Source organism: Hypanus sabinus, unplaced genomic scaffold (assembly GCF_030144855.1).
Source record: "Hypanus sabinus isolate sHypSab1 unplaced genomic scaffold, sHypSab1.hap1 scaffold_673, whole genome shotgun sequence".
NCBI lineage: Eukaryota > Metazoa > Chordata > Chondrichthyes > Myliobatiformes > Dasyatidae > Hypanus > Hypanus sabinus.
The window spans coordinates 169,438-196,038 of record NW_026781526.1 but is presented as its reverse complement, the minus strand read 5'-3'; the positions used below and the strand labels follow the sequence as shown (position 1 = coordinate 196,038).

At 46.5% G+C, this 26,601-nt stretch overlaps 1 protein-coding gene across 2 annotated transcripts; it reads left to right on the top strand.

The window, feature by feature from the left end:
- Positions 1-12,975: 12,975 nt before the first annotated feature.
- Positions 12,976-20,639, top strand: atp5mc1 (ATP synthase membrane subunit c locus 1). Of its 2 annotated transcripts, none has more exons than XM_059962396.1 (5): positions 12,976-13,045; positions 13,846-13,895; positions 15,182-15,259; positions 17,665-17,855; positions 20,343-20,639. In XM_059962396.1, exons 2-5 carry the CDS (start codon positions 13,854-13,856, stop codon positions 20,455-20,457), a joined length of 426 nt encoding a protein of 141 aa, XP_059818379.1. In that variant the 5' UTR covers positions 12,976-13,045; positions 13,846-13,853; the 3' UTR covers positions 20,458-20,639. The 2 variants fall into 2 exon arrangements, with proteins under 2 accessions (XP_059818379.1, XP_059818378.1); XM_059962395.1 differs by having other exon boundaries at positions 13,011-13,113.
- The last annotated feature ends 5,962 nt before the right edge of the window (positions 20,640-26,601 follow it).

Genomic DNA, 26,601 nt, shown 5'->3' with positions numbered 1-26,601 from the left:
AACAGAGCCCAATAGTAAAAATATAACGAAGGCGATAAACACTCTCACTATACCCATATTAACATAAAATTTTGGCATAATATCTTGTTCCAAAACTGATCTGGAAAATTTACAGAGAAAAATAAGAAATGAAAAGACAAATGTTAGAAAACACAATGTACACTTGAACACACTTAGATTAACACGACCTAGGACAGAAGGAGGAAGGGGAATAAGAGACATAAAACATTTACACAACAGTCAGGGAAAACTTCAAAGGATATATTCCCATCAACGAAAACAGGATTCAGCACTCCACACGGAGTTCTGATTACAAATACTTGCCACTGTGTGTGCATCCACCGTGAGCGATGACGGTCACGGACATCGGTGGGTGGGTGGGTTTGTGTCCGGAGGCGAGAGGTGAGTCCATTCTGGGCTCGGAAGTAGCTCCCACACAAAGGCTTCTGCAGCTCGTTGCTTTGGTGTTACGACTCTTTCCAGCTTTGGTGGCGCCTTTATTGAGAAGGCTGTGCCAGGATGAGTGATTCTAGGCTGCATGTTCGCAAGAAGTGAGATTGGTCTCAAGGGCCGTGAGTGAAGTCTTGAGCGTGTCCTCGAATCATTTTCGCTGACCACCACGAGAGTGCTTCCCTGTGGACAATTCTCCGAACAACAACTGCCTGGGGATGCGACCGTCTGGCATCCTGACGATATGGCCTGCCCATCTGACTTGATGTTTTGTCAGCAATGCGTGTCTGCCGCAGACAGCACCTCTGTGTCAGGAATTCTGTCTGGCCAATCGATGTTCAAGATCTTCCATCTAGGCGTGATCATTGGAAGTGGTTCAGTCTAAGCACATGTCCCACGTACGCAGTCCACGTTTCGTACGTGTAGAGAAGGGTGGGTAGAAAGACAGCATGGTGCACTTCAGAGTAATTTCCCTTCGCTAGGCAGTTTTCACCACCCGCTGGAGTGCTTTGCGGTCCGATACGGGACAATTGCCGTACCACACTGAGATGCCGTTGGTGAGTATGCTCTCAGTGGTACAGCGGTAAAAGTCCGTCAGTATCCTGGGACAGAGGTGAGCTCCGCTGCTGCGCCTTTTTTGATCAGGATGGAGGAGTGCAGGGAGCAGGTGAGATCCTCGGAAATGTGGACACCAAGGAGTTTGAAGCTTGATGCACTCTCCAGTATAGCTCCATTGATGTAGATGGGGACATGAGTGTGGCTCCTAGCATGCCTGAAGTCCACAATGATCTACTTGGTCTTCTGGGTGTTGTCGGTACACCACACGGCCAGGTCCTGGACCTCGTCCCTGTAGTCCGTCTCGTCATCCCCTCTGATCAGGCCAACCACCGTGGTGTCGTCTGCGAACTTGGTTATGGAGTTAGAACCAGGTACAGGAACGCAGTCATAGGTGAAAAGGGAGTACAGAAGGGGGCTCAGCACACAGCCTTGAGGCACGGCTGAGAGTGGAGGAGGGGAGGTTGGCTAACTTAACAGATTGGATCTGTTAGAAAGTCCAAGGTCCAATTGCAGAGGGCTGAGCTGATACCAAGCTGGTGAAGTTTGGCGATCGGCTGGGAGGGGTCACAGTATTGAATGCCGAAATAAAGCCAATGAACAGCATTCTGACGTAAGAGTTGGGGCTGTCCAGGTGGGTCAGGGCAGAGTGAAGTGCCGTGGAGATGGCGTCCTCCGTTGACCTGTTGGTGCGATAGGCAAATTGATGGGGGTCCAGGGCAGTGGGCAGACAGGATTTCAGATGTGATGGAACCAGTCTCTCAGAGCACTTTGCAATGATGGGGGTGAGTGCAACTGGGCGAAAGTCATTCAGGCCCGTGGCAGTGGAATGCTTCGGCACTGGCACGATGGTGGCGATCTTGAAGCCTGTGGGGACAACTGCCCGGGCCAGGGACAGATTGAAAATGTCTGTGAAGTCCCCGGCCAACTGCCCCACACAGACTCTGAGCACACAGCCCGGTGTTCCATCCGGACCAGCTCCCTTCCGTACATTCACCCTGCCCAGGGTGAAAACCCCGGCCAACTGCCCCACACAGACTCTGAGCACACGGCCCGGTGTTCCATCCGGACCAGCTCCCTTCCGTACATTCACCCTGCCCAGGGTGAAAACCCCGGCCAACTGCCCCACACAGACTCTGAGCACACGGCCCGGTGTTCCATCCGGACCAGCTCCCTTCCGTACGTTCACCCTGCCCAGGGTGAAAACCCCGGCCAACTGCCCCACACAGACTCTGAGCACACGGCCCGGTGTTCCTTCCGGACCAGCTCCCTTCCGTACATTCACCCTGCTCAGGGTGAAAACCCCGGCCAACTGCCCCACACAGACTGAGCACACGGCCCGGTGTTCCTTCCGGACCAGCTCCCTTCCGTACATTCACCCTGCCCAGGGTGAAAACCCCGGCCAACTGCCCCACACAGACTCTGAGCACACGGCCCGGTGTTCCATCCGGACCAGCTCCCTTCTGTACATTCACCCAGCTCAGGGTGGCACAAATATTGAGGTGGAAAGTGAGAGAGGCAGTTCACCGGGTGGGAGATCCGCTTTGAGGATGACCTCCTTGTTCCCTCGGTCAAAGCGAGCGTAGAAGTAATTGAGCTCATCAGGGAGGGGAGCAGATCTGGGAGGGGGCACAGTACTAGGTGGTTTGAAGTCTGTAATGACCTGTATGCCATGCCATATGTGCCGGGGGTCCGAGGAGTTGAAATGCTCCTGGATTCTCTGTTCGTATGTGTGTTTAGCCTGAGAGATTCCCCTCCTCAGGTTGGCCCTTCAGGCCTCGTCTCCAGGATTCGCTGATCACAGTTTTGACCTTTGGGCCTCGTCTCCAGGATTTGCTGATTGTGGGTTTGACCTTTGGAAGAAGCATTTACAGCCTGAACATGCAGACTGCACACTTTCAAAACTGAGCCTTAGGACAGAAGCTGTGCAACCAGAGCAATGAGACAGCAGCTGTAGCGACGCATCAGTGTGGCTTTTCCGGTCACAACGTTCAGCTGAAGTGCAGCCATTGGGCTTCACGCGCCTCAGTGATAAATGCAGCGCAATCAGCAGCTGGGGACTCACTTTCTGAGACACTGCAGTTCATGTCCTTTGTGTTTTTTTGCTTTGCTTCTTTTTTTTGGCTATTTGCACGATTTGATCGAGGAGCTTCAGTGCTGAGCTGATTCTGCCACCGGGCCCTGGACCCACTTCACGCGCGTTGGCTCTGGGCTTCATCTTATTTGCACCTTTTTGTTCCTTGCACGATTTGTTCTTTTTTCACAGATTGCGTGTTTGATGGTCTTTGTTGTATGGGGGGGGGGGGGTTCTTTAAAAGGGTTCCATGGCGTTAGTTTTCTGGCTGACCCTGACTGTGGAGGAGACTGGGGCACCCGGAGGAAGCCGACACAGCCAAGGCGAGAGCACGCAAGCTCCTCACAGACAGCCGGCCTGCTGTTTGGCCGAGTTAAGCACCAGCCCATGGGGGCGAGACACAGAACAGTACAGCTCACTGCTCCGCGAGGTTTACCTGTCTCTGTGCTGAACGGAGGCTGTGGCCTACACCTGCCCGGAATTCTGGCTTGGTTGCGTTGGCGACCGGCTTCGTGGCTGTGAACTTCAGTTCTGAACGTTACTTGCTGACTTTTATTGTTTGCACGACTTGTTTTTGTTTCTACACGTTGGGTGTTTGACGGTCGTCCCTCTTCAATGGGTTCTGTTGGGTTTCTTTGCTTTGTGGCTGCCTGTCGGGACAAATCTCAAGGGTGTATATCATATGCATACTTTGATAATAAATGTACTTTGAACTTTCAACCTTGACTTTAGAACTCCATCACACTGGGAGTCTGGGTCGATCTGATGTCTATTGGGGGGTGTTTAGGGGGGATATACAGGATTTCTTGAGTGAAGATATGTCTCTACCAAAGGAGGTGTAAGGCACTCCTTCCCTCCGCTAGCCTGCAGGTCACCCTCGGGCAAGGTGTAGCACCTGCTTAACCCCCGATTAGGGTCAGGTGAAACCGTGGGAGCAGGTGGTGGACGGTTGTACGAGCAGCCGGTGCAGGTCACAAGTCCTGGTGATGTGACCACTGACACCAGGCAGACAATCTCTGAAGAGTATTGATAATGACCGGGGGTCACCCGTCTTGTAAAGACACTGCCCAGGAGAAGGCGATGGCAAACCACTTCCGTAGAAACATATGTCAAGAACAATCATGGTTCATGGAGACCTGTCTGACCCACCGAGATCCTCCAGTCCTTTGTGTAGGCTATTGTTTCTTTAAAAGATCATTCAACATAAACCCATGAATTGCAAATTAACTGAACATAAAAGCCAATAACCTGGATTATTGCAACGGATTCATCATAACTTGCAAATGAACTTTCCCCAGATAAAGATCAGCTTTCCTTTGTCATAGTATATCAAAACACTCAGTGAAAAGCATCATTTGTGACACAGTCCAAGGATGTGCTGGGGGTGGCCCTTGAGTGTCCAGTGCCAATACAGCATGCCCACAACTTACCAACCCTAACTGATACATCTCTGGACTGTGGGAGGAGCACCCATAAAAACCCACATGGTCACGGGGAGAACATACAAACTCCTCACAGACAGCAGTGGAAATGAACCTGGGTCACCAGGTACTGTAAAGTGTTACACTCCCTGTCCCAATAGTTAGGTAGCTCCTGGGAAAAAAGAATTGAGTATTCTTTCTAACTTTACCAACTGTCTGCATGAAAAATCCCTCATTTCTGTCTACAGGTTTATTATTGTAAATATTTCAATGTGATTACTGACCAGTTATTACCCCTCAACCATCAGGATGGTGGTACAGGAGCCTCAGGACCCACACCACCAGGTTCAGGAACAGTTATTACCCCTCAATCATCAGGAAGGAGGTACAGGAGCCTCAGGACCCACACCACCAGGTTCAGGAACAGTTATTACCCCTCAATCATCAGGAAGGAGGTACAGGAGCCTCAGGTCCCACACCACCAGGTTCAGGAATGGGTATTACCCCTCAACCATCAGGCTCCTGAACCAGAGGATAACTTCACTCAACTTCACTCGCCCCATCATTGAAATATTCCCACAACCAATGGACTCACTTTCAAGGACTCTTCATCTCATCTTCTCATATAACCATATAACAATTACAGCGCGGATACAGGCCATCTCAGCCCTTCTAGTCGTGCCAAACGCTTACTCTCACCTATTCCCACCGACCTGCACTCAGCCCATAACCCTCCATTCCTTTCCTGTCCATATACCTATCCAATTTTACTTTAAATGACAATACCGAACCTGCCTCTACCACTTCTACTGGAAGCTCATTCCACACAGCTACCACTCTCTGAGTAAAGAAGTTCCCCCTCGTGTTACCCTTAAACTTTTGCCCCTAACTCTCAACTCATGTCCTCTTGTTTGAATCTCCCCTACTCTAAATGGAAAAAGCCTATCCACGTCAACTCTATCTATCCCCCTCATTATTTTAAATACCTCTATCAAGTCCTCCCTCATCCTTCTACGTTCCAAAGAATAAAGACCTAACTTGTTCAACCTTTCCCTGTAACTTAGGTGCTGAAACCCAGGTAACATTCTAGTAATGGGAACATTTTTAGACCATCCCATGTTACTTCACTCCTGATGAAGGGTTTCGGCCTGAAACGTCGTCAATATCTTCTCCCATAGATGCTGTCTGGCCTGCTGAGTTCTGCCAGCATTTTGTGTTTTTTATTTATTTCCAGCATCTGCAGATTCACTCATGTTAACATTCTAGTAAAACTTCTCTGTACCCTTTCTATTTTGTTGACATCTTTCCTATAATTTGGTGACCAGAACTGTACACAATACTCCAAATTCGGCCTCATCAATGCCTTGTACAATTTTAACATTACACCCCAACTCCTATACTCAATGCTCTGATTTATAAAGGCCAGCATACCAAAAGCTTTCTTCACCACCCTATCCACATGAGATTCCACCTTCAGGGAATTATGCACCATTATTCCTAGATCTCTCTGTTCTACTGCATTCCTCAATGCCCTACCATTTACCATGTATGTCCTATTTGGATTATTCCTACCAAAATGTAGCACCTCACACTTATCAGCATTAAACTCCATCTGCCATCTTTCAGCCCACTCTTCTAACTGGCCTAAATCTCTCTGCAAGCTTTGAAAACCTACATTATCCACAAAGCCACCTATCTGCATACTTACTAATCCAATTTACCACCCCATCATCCAGATCATTAATGTATATGACAAACAACATTGAACCCATTACAGATCCCTGAGGCACACCACTAGTCACCGGCCTCCAACCTGACAAACAGTTATCCACCACTACTCTCTGGCATCTCCCATCCAGCCACTGTTAAATCCATTTTACTACTTCAATATTAATACCTAATGAATGAACCTTCCTAACTAACCTTCCATGTGGAACCTTGTCAAAGGCCTTACTGGTCCATATAGACAACATCCACTGCTTTACCCTCGTCAACTTTCCTCGTAACTTCTTCAAAAAATTCAGTAAGATTTGTCAAACATGACCTTCCATGCACAAATCCATGCTGACTGTTCCTAATCAGACCCTGTCTATCCTGCTAATTATATATACCATCTCTAAGAATACTTTCCATTAATTTACCCACCACTGACGTCAAACTGACAGGCCCATAATTGCTAGGTTTACTCTTAGAACCCTTTTTAAACAATGGAAAAACATAAGCAATATGCCAATCCTTCGGCACCATCTCCATTTCTAATGACATTTGAAATATTTCTGTCAGAGCCCATACTATTTCTACACTAACTCCCCTCAAGGTCCTAGGGAATGTCCTATCAAGACCTGGAGATTTATCCACTTTTATATTCCTTAAAAGCGTCAGTACTTCCTTCTCTTTAATCGTCATAGTTTCCATAACTTCCCTACTTGTTTCCCTTATCTTACACAATTCAATATCCTTCTCCTTAGTGAACACCGAAGAAAAGATATTGTTCAAAATCTCCCCCATCTCTTTCGGCTCCACACATAGCTGTCCACTCTGATTCTCTAAGGGACCAATTTTATCCTTCACTATCCTTTAAATGACCTCCATTTCTCTATTACATCCTTCCTGTAAAACAAATTGTCCCAATCCACTCTTTCTAAATGCTTTCACATCTCCTCAAAGTTAGCCTTTCTCCAATCAAAAATCTCAACTCTGGGTCCAGTCCTATCCTTCTCCATAATTATATTGAAACTAATGGCATTGTGATCACTGGACCCGAAGTGCTCCCCAACACATACCTCCGTCACCTGACCTATCTCATTCCCTAACAGGAGATCCAACACTGCCCCTTCTCTAGTTGGTACCTCTATGTATTGCGCAAAAAACTATCCTGCACACATTTTACAAACTCCAAACCATCCAGCCTTTTTACAGAATGGGCTTCCCAGTCTATGTGTGGAAAATTAAAATCTCCCACAATCTCAACCTTGTGCTTACTACAAATATCTGCTATCTCCTTGCAAATTTGCTCCTCCAATTCTCGTTCCCCATTAGGTAGTCTATAATACACCCCTATAAGTGTTACTACACCTTTCCCATTCCTCAATTCCACCCAAATAGTCTCCCTAGACATGCCCTCTAATCTATCCTGCCAGAACACTGCTGCAATATTTTCTCTGACAAGCAACACAACACCTCCCCCTCTTGTCCCTCCGATTCGATCACACCTGAAGCAATGAAATCCTGGAATATTTAGTTGCCAATCACACCCTTCCTGCAACCATGTTTCACTAATAGCTACAACATCATATTTCCAGGTATCAATCCACGCTTTAAGCTCATCCACCTTTCTTACAATGCTCCTAGCATTAAAATAGATGCATTTAAGAAATTCTCCACCTCTTCCGCTCTGTTTATTTCTAACAGTACAAAGAACTTTACTGTCTGCTTTTTCTTCCTTCTCCCATACATCTGTTCCTACACTCTGGTTCCCCTCCCCCCTCATATCTAGTTTAAATCCACTGGAGCCTCTCTAGCAAACCTACCTGCAAGAATATTTGTCCCCCTTCAGTTCAGATGTAAACCATCCCACCGGAACAGGTCCCCATTCCCTGGAAAACTGCCCAATTATCTATAAATCTGAAGCCCTCCTTCCTGCACCATGCCTTCAGCCACGTGTTGATCTGCACTATCTTACTATTTCCAAACCCACCTGCACGTGGCACTGGTAGTAATCCTGAGATTGCTATCCTGGAGGTCCTGTCCTTTAACTTGGTGCCTAACTCCCTAAACTCACCTTTCAGGACCTCCTCACGTCCTACCCATGTCATTGGTCCCTACATGGACCACGACATCCCGCTGCTCACCCTCCCTCTTGAGAATACTGAGAACCCGATCCGAGATATCGTGGACCCTGGCACCAGGGAGGCAACAGACCATCTGGGATTCTCGATCTCTTCCACAGAACCTCCTATCTGTCCCTCTAACTATCAAATCCCCTATCACCACTGCTCTCCTCTTTTCCCTCCTTCCCTTCTGAGCTGAGGGTCCAGTCTCGGTGCCAGAGACGCAACCACTGCAACTTGTCCCCATCAACAGTATCCAAAACGGTATACTTATTGTTGATGGGAACGGCCACAGGGGTGCTCTGCTCTTCCTGTCTATTCCCCTTCCCTCTCCTGACGGTCACCCAGCTACCTGTCTCCTGACTCCTAGGGGTCTCCTGTCTCCCTGAAACTCCTGTCTATTTCCGCCTCACGAATGATCTGAAGTTCATCCAGCTCCAGCTCCAGTTCCCTAACTCGGGCTGATAGGAGCTGCAGCTGGATGCACCTTTTGCAGGTGTAGTCATCAGGGACAACTGTGCTCGTCCTGACTTCCCACATCCTGCAAGCGGAGCACTCGACTGCCCTAACTGCTGCTTCCATTACCTGCTGCTAATCTAATTAGATTAATTAAAGGAGCTTACCTGGCCTTACCTCACCTGGAGTGAAGCTCGTCCTCAGCCTCTGCTCGCTTTTTAAATTCCCCCGCTGATCTGAGAGGCCGACTTTCACGTGCTTGCGCAGTCGTTCCCCGTTCAAACCTCGCCTCTGCCTGTTCTCGCCGAAGCCGTCCCACTCTGCCTCAGTCCACTCCGATGATGGCTGCTATGACGATGGCAGCTGTTTATGGCGGTCTTTCTTTTAAACCTTTGGCGCGCTACGTCATGCCCCTGCGCAGTCTAGCCTCTTTGCCCTGAACAGTTAAAAAAAAACAGCTTCTCTCCGAGCTTCTTTTACCTCTTCCCTCTCCGCCTCTTGCTTCAATTTTTATTTATTACTCTTGATATTTATTTATTATTATTACTATTATTTCTTCTTTGTTCTGTTTACACAGTTTTTTTGTCTTTTGCACACTGGTTGAACACCCAAGTTGGTGCGGTCTATCATTGATTCTGTTATTCTAGTTTGGATTTATTGAGAATGCCTGCAAGAAAATAATTCTCAGGGTTGTATATGGTGACATACATATACTTTGATAATAAATTTACTTTGAACTTTGAGGAATGCTTTCCATACTGTTCTATTACAGTTATACACATCAATAGCACTGATTACAGGCTTAGGGAAGCAGTTAGTATCTTTTCCCTGGGTCGAAATGCCTTATGCTAGAGGACATCTGTTTCAAGTGGCAGGGGGCGGGGGAGGAACTCAAAGGAAATGTGAGGGGTAAGTTTTTTTTTACAGAAAGTGGTGGGTGCTTGGATTGTGCTAGTTAGGCTGGTGGTACAGGCAGGTACAATAGAGGCATTTAAGAAGCTGTTAGCTGTTATGAAGCTGTCTCTGAAAAGCAGATAATGAACGTGTACCGGCATTAGGTATCATTACTTCAGTGCAATATTATAATAGACAATAGACAGTAGGTGCAGGAGTAGGCCATTCAGCCCTTCTAGCCAGCACCGCCATTCAGTGTGATCATGGCTGATCATCCACAATCAGTACCCCGTTCTGCCCTCTCCCCATCTCCCTTGACCCCGCTATCTATAAGAGCTCTATCTAACTCTCTCTTGAATGCATCCAGAGACTTGGCCTCCACTGCCTTCTGGGGCAGAGCATTCCACATATCCACCACTCTCTGGGTGAAAAAGTTTTTCCGCTTCTCTGTTCTAAATGGCCTACCCCTTATTCTTAAACTGTGGCCTCTAGTTCTGGACTCACCCATCAGCGGGATCATGCTTCCTGCCTCCAGTGTGTCCAATCCCTTAATAATCTTATATGTTTCAATCAGATCCCCTCTCATCCTTCTAAATTCCAGTGTATACAAGCCCAGTCGCTCCAATCTTTCAACATATGACAGTCCCGCCATTCCAGGAATTAACCTTGTGAACCTACGCTGCACTCCCTCAATAGCAAGAATATCCTTCCTCAAATTTGGAGACCAAAACTGCACACGATACTCCAGGTGGGGTCTCACCAGGGCCCTGTACAGCTGCAGAAGGACCTCTTTACTCCTGTACTCAATTCCTCTTGTTATAAAGGCCAGCATGCCATTAGCTTTCTTCACTGCCTGCTGTACTTGCAGGCTTGCTTTCATTGACTGATGTACAAGAACACCTAGATCTCGTTGTACTTCCCCTTTTCCTAACTTGACTCCATTTAGATAGTAATCTGCCTTCCTGTTCTTGCCACCAAAGTGGATAACCTCACATTTATCCACATTAAACTGCATCTGCCATACATTTGCCCACTCACCCAACCTGTCCAAGTCACCCTGCATTCTCATAACATCCTCCTGACATTTCACACTGCCACCCAGCTTTGTGTCATCAGCAAATTTGCTAATGTTACTTTTAATCCCTTCATCTAAATCATTAATGTATATTGTAAACAGCTGCGGTCCCAGCACCGAACCTTGCGGTACCCCACTGGTCACAGCCTGCCATTCCGAAAGGGACCCGTTAATTGCTACTCTTTGTTTCCTGTCAGCCAGCCAATTTTCAATCCATGTCAGTACTCTGCCCCCAATACCATGTTCCCTAATTTTGCCCACTAATCTCCTATGTGGGACTTTATCAAAAGCTTTATGGAAGTCCAGGTACACTACATTCACTGGCTCTCCCTTGTCCATTTTCATAGTTACATCCTCAAAAAACTCCAGAAGATTAGTCAAGCATGATTTTCCCTTCATAAATCCATGCTGACTCAGACTGGTCCTTCTACTGCTATCCAAATGTGTCGAAATTTCCTCTTTTATAATTGACTCCAGTATCTTTCCCACCACTGACGTCAGGCTAACCGGTCTATAATTCCCTGTTTTCTCTGTCCCTCCTTTCTTGAAAAGTGGGACAACATTAGCCACCCTCCAATCAGCAGGAACTGTTCCTGAATCTATAGAACATTGGAAAATGATTACCAATGCGTCCACGATTTCTAGAGCCACCTCTTTAAGTACCCTGGGATGCAGACCATCAGGTCCTGGGGACTTATCAGCCTTCAGACTCAATAGTCTATCCAACACCATTTCTTGCCTAATATAAATTTCCTTCAGTTCATCCTTTACCCTAGTTCCTTTGGCCACTATTACATCTGGGAGATTGTTTGTGTCTTCCCTAGTGAAGACAGATCCAAAGTACCTGTTCAACTCGTCTGCCATTTCCTTGTTCCCCATAATAAATTCACCCATTTTTGTCTTCAATGGCCCAATTTTGGTCTTAACTATTTTTTTGCTATTCACATACCTAAAGAAGCTTTTACTATCCTCCTTTATATTCTTGGCTAGTTTATCTTCGTACCCCATTTTTTCTTGGCGTGTTGCCTTTTTTGGTATCTTCTGTTGCTCTTAAAAGCTTCCCAGTCCTCCGGCTTCCCGCTCATCTTTGCTATGTTATACTTCTTCTCTTTTATTTTTATACTGCCCTTTACTTCCCTCGTCAGCCACGGCCACCTTTTACCCCCCTTAGGATCTTTCTTCCTCTTTGGAATGAACCGATCCTGCACCTTCTGCATTATTCCCAGAAATACCTGCCATTGTTGTTCCACTGTCATCCCTGCTAGGGTATTGTTCCATTGAACTTGGCCAGCTCCTCCCTCCTCCTCCCTCATAGCTCCATAGTTCCCTTTGTTCAACTGTAATACTGACACATCCGATTTTCCCTTCTCCTTCTCAGACTGTAGGTTAAAACATATCATATTATGGCCACTACCTCCTAATGGTTCCTTTACCTCCAGGTCCCCGATCAACTCCGGTTCATTGCACAACACTAAATCTAGAATTGCCTTCTCCCTGGTAGGCTCCAGTACAAGCTGTCCTAAGAATCCATCTCGAAGACACTCCACAAACTCCCTTTCTTGAGGTCCAGTACCATTCTGATTCTCCCAGTCTACCTGCATGTTGAAACCCCCCATGACAACTGTATTGTTACCTTTGCAACATGCCAATTTTAACTCTTCATTCAACATTCACCCTACATCCAGACTGCTGTTTGGGGGCCTGTAGATAACTCCCATTAGGGTCTTTCTACCCTTAGAATGTCTCAGTTCTATCCATACTGACTCTACATCCCCTGATTCTATGTCCCCCCTCGCAAGGGACTGAATATCATTCCTCACCAACAGAGCCACCCCACCCCCTCTGCCAGTCAGTCTGTCCTTTCGATAATATTGTGGATCAAAGAGCCTGCTCCTGTGATCTACTGTTGTGTATGCTGTTTAATGTCTGTAAATTTGTGCTATGATGTTAACAATTCCTTTTCTGGTCGCTGATTTTGTCCCAAGAGCAATGTCACCTTGACAGTGGAGAGGACCAGGAAGGGTTTCCGCAGTTGGAGCATTGCTCCTCCAGCCAGGCGGGGGCGCGATGACGCCGGGGCACACACATATTCTCCCCTTATCTCATCCGCCTCCGTCCTCTCCTCGGGTGCGCTTCCATTGGGTAGCCGCACCGCCGCTCAGCCATGCCGACCAATCGTCCACGGCTCGACTCGAGCGCGGGGCGAGGAGAGAGCGAGGGGTGGGCGGGAGCATCCGTATGCGGAAAGCCAATCAACGGAGAGGAGAGTGGAGGTGACTTAAAGGAGAAGGTGAGTGTGCGCTGGTGGCGCCATTGCGGGACGGAGCTTGAGGGGGGACGGACGTGTTGCGCCCGCCGGTAATTGACGCTTTCATTTCGGAACCCGGGGTGGTCTGCAGCCGGTGTACTGGGATCCGATTCGTTGAGCTGGCCTCAGGGTGGGGTTGGGCCTGCGGGCTCGGTCAGGGCCTCGAACTCGTAGCCCGGTGCTTCCTTCAGCTGGAACATGCTTCTGGGGAGGTGGGCCGGATAGAGCGAGGGATCGTAGGCCGAACGTTTATTTGCCGGGCACTTTTCCTTTCGCCTGCGGGAACCCGTTTTCCTGCTCACGCCTCAATCTGCAGGCATGTCCGGCAGGGAGAGGTCTCCTGTGGATACGATTGGCGCCTTTTCCCCAAGGCCCGCCGCTCCCCACTCCCCGTGATGATGACCTAGACCCAGGCCTCGGCCTAAGTTGAACGCCGCCTCGGCTCGAGGATTAAATTTATGCCGCCCCTCGTGTCGACGGGGCTCTGGAGCCCGTGTATGTTGTAACAGGTATCGGCGTCGGTCAGAGAAATGTTGCCGGGCGTTTGAGAATCAAACATTGAATTAAACGTCCCCTGTTCCCATTGATTGGAGAAGCAGGGAGTCTCTGTTAATCGGTTTATTCTGTTATCCTTGCGCATTGAACTGCGAGTTACAGCTCCGGTGTTACCTCTGCGTACTAAGCTGCAAAGAGGATAAGGGATGGCTGGTTTAAAGTTGATTAATTTGGGCTGTGCTCAAGTGTTCTGCAACCTTTAATTTGTACCTCCTTTTCCCTTTAAGGTTTAACCATGATGTATGCTTGTGCTAAGTTTGTCTCCTGCCCAGCTGTGGTGAGTGTTACATCAAAATTAATGCCTCGTTCCCTACACCTCGCTCTGCTTTCCTAATTCCTTTTGTATGATAAAAACTAATCTGGTTCTGCAACACATTCTTCTAATCCTGTCACCTTGTCTCTGCTCAGTGAGGTGTACTTTAGTATTAGTAATTTGGGCAAAAGAAAATCTGCAGTCTCTTGTGTACTAGCAGAATCTGCACCTTATCTCTCGGTACTCTGTTACCTGGCACTATAAAACCATGAGATATAGGAGTAGAGTTGGGCCATTCAGCCCATTGAGTTTGCTGGTTTATCCCTCTCCACCCCATTCTCCTGACTTCTCCCTGTAACCTTTGAGGCTGTGAGTAATCAGAACTTTTATCAACCTCTTCCTTAAATATGCCCTAAGACTTGGACTCTACAGCCACCTGTGGCAATGAATTCCATAGATTCAGCAAGCACTCTAGCTAAAGAAATTCCTCTGTTCTAAAAGGACATTTTATTCTGACGCTAGTCCTAAACTTCCCTCACTGTAGGAAACATCCACTCTCTCTAGGCCTCTCACTACTGGCATGGTTGACCCTGACTGACAGAAGCCTCGCTCTCTTGCTGGTGCTGCTCAGAAATGGTTAGCAGTTAGTGAAGCAGTTTGCAATGCCCAAATTACTAATACTAAAGTACACCTCAGTGACAAGATTAGAAGACTGTATCGCAGAACTAGTTAACAATGCTTTGGAAATATTCCTGTAGCTATGGGGAAATGTGATTGGGGTTTCAGTTGGGTGGACAGGATCTAGTGTGACTGCTTTGCAGGCTCTTGAATGTGGGCATTTGGAAGAAGTTGTGGGTGGTTATGTCAGGCAGCATTCAGGCCAAAGGGGTGGTAGTTGTGTGGGGTAAGTGGCAGGTGAGGAGACTGGTGTTGGGAATAGGAAACATTTACCATTGGGCAGATTGTCTTGAGACCTGGTGAGATGACGGTGTGAACATCAATTCCTCCACCTTGTCATTTCTCCTTTCCCATCAGATTCCTTCTTCACTCAATCTTTCATCTCTTCTATATGTCTCCCCAATCACCTGCCTGATGGTACTCCTTCCCCTTCCTGGCTTTTGCCCCCTTTCCAATCCTGATGGAGGGTCTGAAATATCAACCGTTCATTGGTGCTGTCTGACCCAAGTTCCTCAGCACATTGTGTGCTGCTCAAAGTGGTGGTTGGACAGCTTGGGTGTGGCCCATTGATGGATCTGGTTAGGCTGGTAGCTGTTCAATATCATTGTTAAACCACTTGGTTTCCTTTGTAGGTCCGCAGCACTTCAAGGACATTCCTTAGGCCTGTGTCAGCGTCTGTCTTAAGCAAACCAGAGCCCCGAAATGAACAAGTAAGTGTCCACTAAACTTGATGGTTTAGTCACTGTAGAAGTGTGGATGTTGAAGGGCACATCCCACCAAGCCTGCTGCTTGCCGCTTTTTTTTTAAAAAGCAAAGGAGAAAGGTCTGCTTAATTTGTCACATCACACACGTTGTTTCTGGTGCCATCAACAATTTGGGTTAATGCCCCTTCCCTTCTTGCCCTTCCCTGACATATTTAGTTGTCTTTTTTTTCTCTCTCTCTGCCCATCACTCTGCCTGTTCTCCATCTCCCTCTGGTGCTCCCCCCCCCCCCCCCTTTCTTTCTCCTGAGGCTCCCGTCCCATGATCCTTTCCCTTCTCCAGCTCTGTATCCCCTTTGCTGATCACCTTCTTGCTCTCAGCTTCACCCCACCCCCTCCGGTCTTCCATCATTTTGCATTTCCCCCTCCCCCCCACTACTTTCACGTCTCTTACTATGTTTCCTTTTGGTTAGTCCTGACGAAGGGTCTCAGCCCAAAACATCGACAGTGCTTCTCCTTATAGATGCTGCCTTGGCCTGCTGTGTTACACCGGCATTTTGTGTGTGTTGCTTGAATTTCCAGCATCTGCAGATTTCCTCATGATTGCTATTTGAGTAACATTCCTAAATTACTTTGGGAACTGGAATGATAAAAGGCTGCCCCTCCATTGCATCAGGTGCACATTGTTTTCCACTGAACTTAGTGTTGGTGTTACAAGTACAGTGTTCATGTCCATTAGCAACGAATGTGGCCAAGCATCCAAAGGCATTTTGCAAGGCTGTGATGGGGTCCAAAGGTTGGCAGGTAAATAATATGGGACAGTGATGGGCTATAATGTGTCAGTATAGAAAAGGGATTAATGAGCACCTGCTCCATGCATTCTACTCCATACCAAAGCTAGCTTGCACCAAGGAAGAAGTTTCACAAGTGGCCACAGGTTTCAAACTTTGCTCCAGCCAGCCCAATCAATTACCTTCAAGCATTGCTGGCCTGGCCTCCATTTTGAGTGTGGTTGATGTGCTGCTTCTGCCCTGACTGTTCTCTGGTTATCATTCAGATTTAAGTTTGAGCTCTATTCATCTGTGTGTCTGGAGTATGGTTCTTTATCTAATTGATTAAAAGGTTATTACATTATAGTTTGCTACATTGCACTCAGTCCATTGAGCAGTACAGAACAGGAATGGGCCTTTGGCCCATATGCCATACCAAACTAAGCAAGGTAATGGTCCCCAGTCCCTCTATTCTCTGCATAATTCTGTGCCTATCCAAGAGCCTCTTCAATGCCTTTGTCATATCTGCTACCAAACATGACTCCTGCCAGTACATTACAGGTATGCCCCACTTTTTAAAATAAAATCACCCCAAACATCATCTTGCCCCTCAATTTAAATGCATGCCCTCTTCTGCGGTAGTTTTAAAACATGGTGCCCAGAGCTGCATGCAGCTGTTTTAGAAGAGGTACTGCTACAGTATCCACATCTTCCCATTTATTTAAACCTTTGATTGAGGTGGTTAACATGACATGAACGTTTGAACTTGTCTGTGGTACTTTAATGTGTATGAATATATGGGTGCCGGGTTCGAGATGCGCCTCTGCCAATGGAGGTGTGTGGTGCTCCTTCCCTCCGCTAGCCTGCAGGTCACCCTTGGGCAGGGTGTAGCACCTGCTTAGCAACCCCCCCAATCAGTGTCACGTGAAACCATGGGAGATGGTGGTGGACGGTTGTATGAGCAGCCGGTGCAGATCACAAGTCCTGGTTATGTGACCTCTGACGCCAGGTAGACAATCTCTGAAGAGTATTGATAATGGCTGGGGTCACCTGTCTAGTAAAGACTACCCAGAAGGTGACAATGGCTAACCACTTCTGTAGATAAACTTGCCAAGAACAATTATAGTCAAGGAAAGACCACAATCATATGACACGGCGCGTGATGATGTATGAACAGTCCATTGCTCCTAACAGCCACAGTCTAAGGTGACCTCACACCTCTGTTCACATTTATCCTTCAAATCAAATGGAACCAGATCCCTTGGTTCTGGTTTTGATTAGGCTGTTGTCCTCGGGTGCTGAAGGACGGCAGGGTGGTGGTGCAGCACTTTTACGGCACCAGTTTTGGAGATCAATTCCCATCACTGTCTAAGGAGTTAGTACTCTCTCCCTGTGGCTACTGACTCCCTACTGACTTTTCGGTCTGCTCTAAAATCAATCTATCCCTTTGCTTCTATAGAGCATAATCTGACTTCAGACTGTGGTCGTTGTATTTCAGTGTACATCAAGCAGTTTATTGCCCCTTCCTCTTTGCTCAGGAAAACCTTGAAGTCGGCTGGCCACTCAGATGTGTTTTGCTGCAAGTAATGTGGTCAGAGGGCTGGTTATGTATTTTGAGGCACTGACTGTTCATATCCTCTGTAGGCACAGCTCCTCCCCGCACCAGGGAGCGCACTGATGCAGGTTGTACGGCGGGACCTCCACACCAGTGTTGCTTCCAGGGACATCGACACTGCTGCTAAGTTTATCGGTGCTGGGGCTGCCACTGTGGGAGTGGCCGGCTCCGGTGCTGGCATTGGGACTGTATTCGGCAGCTTGATTATCGGATATGCCAGGTGAGTGTCCTTCTTCTGTTAGCCTCTTGTTCTCGCTCTGTACCATTTTATGCACTTCACCACATCTAGTCATTCTTAGCTTGGAGGAACTAAGGTCAGCATCCCTAGATGCCTCAAAGTTTCTGTAGCGGTTACTTTAAAAACAAAACACAATTGCTCAGGCTAGACGGGGGAGGAGGCGGCGGAGTTTTGACACTATATGACACACTCCTCAAAAACTAAGTTCTAAGTTGAAGAAAGTACATTGGATCCTTTTAAGAAATCAGCAAAAACAGACAATCTGGTAACGATGAAAGTTAATTAACAAAAACTAGCGATATAAGCAGTGTAAGCATATTCAAGTAAACTTAAATGTTAGTGTTAGCCATATTTAAATGTGTTCTTAAACAATGAATACAAAGATATCCTCTAACCAGATGAAGACAAAGCATTACTGTACTCTTCACATCTGCCACATGACAAATTACCCAACACAAAGTGCAAGCAGGCATAGTGTTGGTCTTCATTATGGGATTGAATCCAAGAGCATCGAGGTAATGAAGCTCTATAAATCCCTGGTGAGATGACACGGAATATTGTGTTCAGTTCTGATTGCTAAGGATTTTAAAGGTTGGAGGGGAAGTTTACCATCAAGCTGCCTGTATTGGAGACCATGTCTTATGAAGATGAGTTGAGTGAGTAGAGTTTAATCTTGAGAGCAAAGAAAAGTGAGCAATGCCCTGATAGAGGTAACAGGTGTAGATAAAATAGATAGCCAAAGGCTTTTCCCCACAGTGGCAATGGCTAATGTATGGGGCATTAGCCATTTTAGGTGATTGAAGGAAAGTACTTGAAACCTATTAAATGTGGACAGGCATTGAGATTGTGGTGAGAATGCTTCCCATGGTGGGGGAGTCTAGGAACAGAAGGCATGGTGTCAGAATAGAGTTCTCCATATAGAAATCAGCACGTTACAGGACCTTCAGCCCACAGTGTTGTGCTGACCATGCAACCTACACTAGACACTGCCTGGAATTGTGCATAGCCCTCTATTTTTCTAAGCTCCGTGTACCTAGTAAGAAACGCTTAAAAGATCCTATTGTATCCGCTTCCGCGGGCAACGTATTCCACGCACTCACCACTCTCCGTGTGGGTAAAACCTGCCTCTGACATCCCCTTGATACCTATTTCCAAGCACCTTAAAACTATGCCCCTTCCTGTGGGCCATTTCAGCCCCGAGGAAAAAGCCTCTGGCTATCAACATGATCAATGCCAAAGTTACACCCTCCGATCTAGGCAACATCCTATGTAAATCTAATTTGAAATGGAGATGAGGAATTTCTTTCACCAGAGGGTGGTGAAATTTGTTTGCCACTGGCAGCTGTGGAGGCTGGGTCGTTGGGTGTTTTTAAGGCAGAGGTTGATAGATTTTTGATTGGTCAGGGCATGAAGAGATACAGGGAGAAGACCGATTGGGGCTGAAGGGAAATGGATGAAATTGTGGAGCGGACTCAATGGGTCAAATTGTCTAATTCTGTTCCTATATCTTATGGTCTGGGCTTGGGAGAGGATGTCTAGGATAGGGTTTTTATACAGTGAATGGAATGTCCTGTCAGATAGCCACATTAAAGCATCATAATGCAGTTGATGGTTCCTGTGCTCATCGGTTTTGCTAGAAAGGTGATTACATTAGTTATAACAGGGTAGTGGTGCTCACAAATAACATTATTTTGCATTGTGACACAAGGTACTGGAAGAACAGCAGGTCACACATCTGTGAAAATAAATAAGCTGTCTGCATTTCAGGCTGAGGCTCTTCTCCAGGACTGAAAGGAAGGGGGGAGATGCCAGGAAAAAATGCTGGGGGTGGGGTGGGGATGGATAGCCCAAATGTAACATGTGAGTTGAGTGAAGTAGGTAGAGGAAGGAATCTGATAGGGGAGGAGAGTGGACCATGGGAGAAAGGGAAGGAAAGGCACTGGGTGTGATCGGCTGCTGAGAAGATGTTTGGAGAATAGAAGAGGAAAGGCGGAGGAGAAATTGTTCGTGTCATGAGGTTGGAGACCACCTCGATAGAATGGGGGTGTTCTTCAAACTCCCACCCTGCCTCATTGTGGCAGAAGTTATTTTACATGGTTCCTCTTGAGATGAATGCCTTCAGCTGCTGAGGTCCTCGTAGTGAAAGTTTTGCTGAGGTCAGTATCTTTTACCCCTCCCCCCACCAAATGTCAGGTTGGCCCATGTTAAGACTAAGTGCAGGTCAAGTGCGATGTATGTTGTAGATGGCTTCTGATGTGCTGGGAAAGCGAATGAATAATGTTGAGCTTCTTGGGAGCTGTTCCCTATGTGGGGGTGGGTTAGTGGATGGAGGTTACGATCAGCCTTGCTGCTTGGGGAAAGTAACTGATTTTTGAGTCCAGGGCTCCAACATTTTGTGTGTTGCTCATGATTTCCATCGCCTGTAGAATCTATTGTTTAAAAGTTTCTTGGCTTTTTTTTCCTCTGCAGGAACCCTTCCCTGAAACAGCAGCTTTTCTCCTACGCCATCCTGGGCTTTGCCCTCTCTGAGGCCATGGGGCTCTTCTGTTTGATGGTTGCCTTCCTCATCCTGTTTGCCATGTAAATTCCTGTGTGAGATCTGGAAGACGGCCGGGGAAGAGTAAATTATTGCAATGGGTGGATGGCTTCTGCCACCCCTGAGTATTCAACGGAGTATCATTTTGTCCAGTCCAATTGTGTAAGAACTTTATGATTTAGTCCAGCAGGATCGATGTCTGAATAAAATGGTTAAACAATCTTCTTAAATGTGTGCTGTTGATGAGCTTGACTTTCTGGCCCAGAACCCATGCATAGTTTGTGTGTCAGCAGCAACATTGGGGTTCAGTTTGTACCTCTAAGGAGTGTGTATGTTCTCCCTGCAATTGTACTTCCTCTGGGTGCTCTGCTTTAGTAGAACTTTGCAGCACAGTACAGGCCACTTCAGCCTACAATGTTGCGCTGACCTTTTAACATTCTGAGTTCAATCTAACCCTTCCCTCTTGAATTGCCCTCCATTTTTCTATTATCCATGTGCCTATCTAAGAGTCTCTGAGATGTCTCTAATGTATCGGTTACTGCTGTCCTAGTAAAGTATTAGACACATTATTCTGCAAAGAACATCTAACATCCCCCCCAATCACCTTAAAGTTATCATTATCATGTGTTGCATGACATAGGCGATCATGGTCTTTCCATCACCGTGATTGTTCTTGGCAAATTTTTCCACAGAAGTAGTTTGCCATTTCCTTTTAGGCAGTGTCTTTACAAGACGGGTGACCCCAGCCATTAGCCATTATCAGTACTCTTCAGAGATTGTCTGCCTGGCGTCAGTGGTCGCAAATCCAGGACTAGGGGTGTGCACTGGCTGCTCATTTGACCGTCCACCACCTGCTCCCATGGTTTCATGTCACCCTGATGTGGGGGGGGGGGGTCAGTTCAAAATTGGGTAAAGTTATCTGCACCAGTTGAGGATTCTGAACTGTGCTTAGTTTTCTTTCTACCCCATGCACAGCTGTTGAGGTGCAACATGTCCAAGCAGTAAAAGGTAGGGGGTGATACCAAAGTTTTTTTTAATCTGAAAAGAAACTGCAATGAATGTAAATGGATTCAAGCATAATTAAAATGGGGAAAGGGCTGAAGAGTTAATCAAAGAAAAAGCCATTGCTCATCAAGTCATAGTACAGTGCAACTTACTTGGCTTACTTATCTTGAAGTTTAAATTAAAACTGGTATCTGTGTATATGTCAGCATGCAATAGCCTGAGATTTATTCTTGTGGGCATTCACAGTAGAGCAAACCTGCGATAGCATCAATGGAAAACAGTCAAGCTGCAAATAGAAATCTAAGAAATAATGTCAGTGTTATTGTTCATTCAGAAATCTGGTGGCAGAGGGGAAGAAGCTGTTCCTGAGATGTTGACATTAACAGGCATGTAGCAGGAAGAAAATACCCAGGACATGATTTTTTCCTCACTACTGCCATCAGGAAGGAGATATAGGAGCCTCAGATGCCACACCACCAGGTTCAGGAACAGTTATTACCCCTCAACAATCAGGAAGGAGGTACAGGAGCCTCAGGACTCACACCACCAGGTTCAGGCACAGTTATTACCCCTCAACCATCAGGAAGGAGGTACAGGAGCCTCAGGTCCCACACCACCAGGTTCAGGAACAGTTATTACCCCTCAACCATCAGGAAGGAGGTACAGGACCTGCACTACCAGGTTCAGAACAGTTATTACCCCTCAAGTTTTTCATAGATTTCTTTGTATTTCTTTATTTTCCTGTAAATGCCTGCCAGAAAATGAATCTGAGGGAATATGGTGACGTTTACATACTTGGATCATCAATTTACTTTGAATTTGGAGGGTGCGAATTTCGGTTGGTAGGGGAACAAAGTGATCGAGTACACCTAATAATGTCCAGGGTGATGAGGGTCATTAATGATGGATGCTACCTTTTGAAGATGTCCTCTATGCTGAGGAAGCTGGTGCCCATTGTGGAACCGGCAGAATTTGTAACTGTCTACTGTTTTTTCTTATCCAGTGCCCCACCTACACCAGATAGCGATACAAACAGTTAGAATGCTCTCCACGGTACACCTGTAGAAATTTGCCAGAGTGTTTGGTGGCATACCAAGTCTCCTCAAACTCCTATTGAAATATAGCTGCTGTGTGCCTTCTTAGTAATGGCACCAATATATTGGGTACAGGATAGATCTTTGCACACACAGCTCCAATCTGCTGATCAAATTTGCAGATGACACAACATTCGTCGGCCTTATTTCTAGCGGTGACAAGACTGCCTGCAGAGAAGAGGTTGACACCCTGACACTGTGGAGCCAGGATAACAAACCCTCCTCAATGTCCAAAAATCAAAAGAACTTTGTGGATTACAGGGACCAGAAACAGGCTCGCCCCAATCAGCATCATTAGGTTTACAGTTGAGAGGGAGAGTAGTGTCAAGCTCTCCGGTATACAGTACATATCACTGAAGATCTCACCTGGACTGCACATACCTGCTTTGTGGCAAAAAAAAGAACATAACAGTGTCTCTTCCACCTCAGACAACTGAAGAGGTTTGTATGAGCCACAGAGGCATCCTGACTGGCTGTATCACCGTCTGGTATGGGAACTGCACCAACCTGGTTTACTGGGCACTGCGGAGAGTGGCACGGACAGCCCAGCGCATCTGTGGATGTGAACTTCCCTCCATTGTGGACATTTACAGCAGCAGGGGCAGGAAGAAGGCCTGGGAGATCATCGGGGACACCAGTCACCCCCCCCCCCAACCATAAACTGCTTCAGCTGCTTCCGTCTGGCAAACGGCACTGCAGCTTTAAAACCAGGGTATGGGACAGCTTTCTGCAGGCCATCAGACTTGTAAATTCACATGTCTGTACATTGCAACAGAGTCAGAACATAAAGATCTTTCCTTCCTTATGTTGTGGGATGGATATGAGATTCAAATAAATTTATATTCAAATTCAAATTCAGAGATGTTGACATCCAGGAGCTTGAAATTGCTCACTCTTTCCACTTCTGACCCCTTGATGAGGACTGGTGTGTGCTCCCTTGTTTTGCCTTTTCTGAAGTCCACAATCAATTCCTTTGTCTTACTGATGTTGAGTGCAAGATTATTTTTGTGACACCACTCCACTAGCCAACCTATTTCACTCCTTGTCACCATCTGAAATTCTGCTGACAATAGCTGTGTCTAATGGTGTTTGAGCTGTGCCTAGCCACAGAGCAGTGAGCAAGGCTCGTGTCCTTGAGCTGCGCCCGTGTTGATTGTCAGCTGGGAGAAGATGCTATTTCCGATCTGCACAGATTGTGGCCTCCCGGTGAGGAAGTCAAGGATCCAGTTGTGGAGGGAGGTACAGAGGCCCAGGTTTTGGAGTTTGTTGAAATCCTCTGAGATGCTGACACCCAGGAACATGAAACTGCTTCCCCTTTCTACCATTGACCCTTCAATAAGGATTGGTGTGTACTCCTGACTTCTCCTTCCTGAAGTCCACAATGACATTGAGTACAAGATTGTTGTGAAATCACTTTGCCGGCCTATCTGTTTCGCTCCATCACAAAGAACCCTCGCCACCTGGGAAATGCCCTCTTCTCATTGATACCATCAAGGGGGTGGTACAGAAGCCTGAAGACACACACTCAACCATTCAAGCAATAAGTATCAAGATCAATAGACAATAGGTGCAGAAGTAGACCATTCGGCCCTTTGAGCCTGCACCGCCATTTTGAGATCATGGCTGATCAACTACTATCAATACCCGGTTCCTGCCTTGTCCCCATATCCCTTGATTCCCCTATCCATAAGATACCTATCTAGCTCTTTCTTGAAAGCATCCAGAGAATTGGCCTCCACTACCTTCCGAGGCAGTGCATTCCAGACCCCCACAACTCTCTGGGAGAAGTTTTTCCTTAACTCTGTCCTAAATGACCTACCCCTTATTCTCAAACCATGCCCTCTGGTACTGGACTCTCCCAGCATCTGGAACATATTTCCTGCCTCTATCTTGTCCAATCCCTTAATAATCTTACATGTTTCAATCAGATCCCCTCTCAATTTCCTTAATTCCAGCGTGTACAGGCCCAGTCTCTCTAACCTCTCTGCGTAAGACAGTCCAGACATCCCAGGAATTAACCTTGTGAATCTACGCTGCACTTCCTCTACAGCCGGGATGTCCTTCCTTAACCCTGGAGACCAAAACTGTACACAATACTCCAGGTGTGGTCTCACCAGGGCTCTGTACAAATGCAAGAGGATTTCCTTGCTCTTGTACTCAATTCCCTTTGTAATAAAGGCCAACATTCCATTAGCCTTCTTCACTGCCTGCTGCACTTGCTCATTCACCTTCAGTGACTGATGAACAAGGACTCCTAGATCTCTTTGTATTTCTCCATTACCTAACTTTACACCGTTCAGATAATAATCTGCCTTCCTGTTCTTACTCCCAAAGTAGATAACCTCACACTTATTCACATTAAACGTCATCTGCCAAGTATCTGCCCACTCACCCAGCCTATCCAAGTCACCCTGAATTCTCCTAACATCCTCATCACATGTCACTGCCACCCAGCTTAGTATCATCAGCAAACTTGCTGATGTTATTCTCAATGCCTTCATCTAAACTGTAAACAGCTGTGGTCCCAATACCGAACCCTGTGGCACCCCACTAGTCACCACCTGCCATTCCGAGAAACACCCATTCACCGCTACCCTTTGCTTTCTATCTGCCAACCAGTTTTCTATCCATGTCAATGTCTTCCCCCCCGATGCCCTGAGCTTTGATTTTACCCACCAATCTCCTATGTGGGACCTTATCAAATACCTTCTGAAAATCGAGGTACACTACATCCACTGGATCTCCCTTGTCTAACTTCCTGGTTACATCCTCAAAAAACTCCAATAGATTAGTCAAGCATGATTTACCCTTGGTAAATCCATGCTGGCTCGGCCCAATCTTATCACTGCTATCTAGATATGCCACTATTTCATCCTTAATAATGGACTCTAGCATCTTCCCCACTACTGATGTTAGGCTGACAGGACGATAGTTCTCTGTTTTCTCCCTCCTTCCTTTCTTAAAAAGTGGGATAACATTAGCCATTCTCCAATCCTCAGGAACTGATCCTGAATCTAAGGAACATTGGAAAATGATTACCAATGCATCTGCAATTTCCAGGGCCACCTCCTTTAGTACCCTAGGATGCAGACCATCTGGACCTGGGGATTTGTCAGCCTTCAGTCCCATCAGTCTACTCATCACCGTTTCCTTCCTAATGTCAATCTGTTTCATTTCCTCTGTTACCCTATATCCTTGGCCCATCCATACATCTGGGAGATTGCTTGTGCCTTCCTTAGTGAAAACAGATCTAAAGTGCTCATTAAATTCTTCTGCCATTTCTCTGTTTCCCATAACAATTTCACCCAATTCATTCTTCAAGGGCCCAACATTGTTCTTAACTATCTTCTTTCTCTTCACATACCTGAAAAAGCTTTTGCTATCTTCCTTTATATTCCTGGCTAGCTTGCGTTCGTACCTCATTTTTTCTCCCCGTATTGCCTTTTTAGTTAAGTTCTGTTGTTCCTTAAAAACTTCCCAATCATCTGTCCTTCCACTCACCTTAGCTCTATCATATTTCCTTTTTTTTAATGCTATGCAATCTCTGACTTCCTTTGTCAACCACTGTGGCCCCTTTCCCCCCTTTGAATCCTTCCTTCTCTGGGGGATGAACTGATTTTGCACCTTGTGCATTATTCCCAAGAATACCTGCCATTGCTGTTCCACTGTCTTTTCTGCTAGGATATCCGTCCAGTCAACTTTGGCCAGCTCCTCCCTCATGGCTCCATTGTTTCCCCTGTTCAACTGCAACACTGACACCTCCGAGCTGCCCTTATCCTTCTCAAATTGCAGATAAAAGCTTATCATATTATGATAAGATGAAAAGACCTGAGGTGTTAGCCCTCCTATGTTGAGCCATCCATTTGTGAGATGGTTGTTTTGTCTCACCGGTGTACACAGATCTGTGCAGTTCTCGTTGCGTTGGATAGCATATACAATATTGCTCTGTTTATGTTTAGTTATAGGATCCTTGGTGTGGATGAATTATTGTCTGAGTGTGTTTGTACGTTTGAAAAACAGGGATTTGCTGTTTGTTGAAAATCCTGCTGAGTTTCTCTGAAAACTCCAGCTACATATGGAATGATTATATTTT

Coding starts and splice junctions, on each gene's coding strand:
- atp5mc1 (XM_059962396.1), top strand. CDS start 13,854: ATGATGTATGCTTGTGCTAAGTTTGTCTCCTGCCCAGCTGTG. Junction 15,260..17,664: donor CAGAGCCCCGAAATGAACAA/GTAAGTGTCCAC, acceptor TATCCTCTGTAG/GCACAGCTCCTCCCCGCACC. Junction 17,856..20,342: donor TTGATTATCGGATATGCCAG/GTGAGTGTCCTT, acceptor TTTCCTCTGCAG/GAACCCTTCCCTGAAACAGC.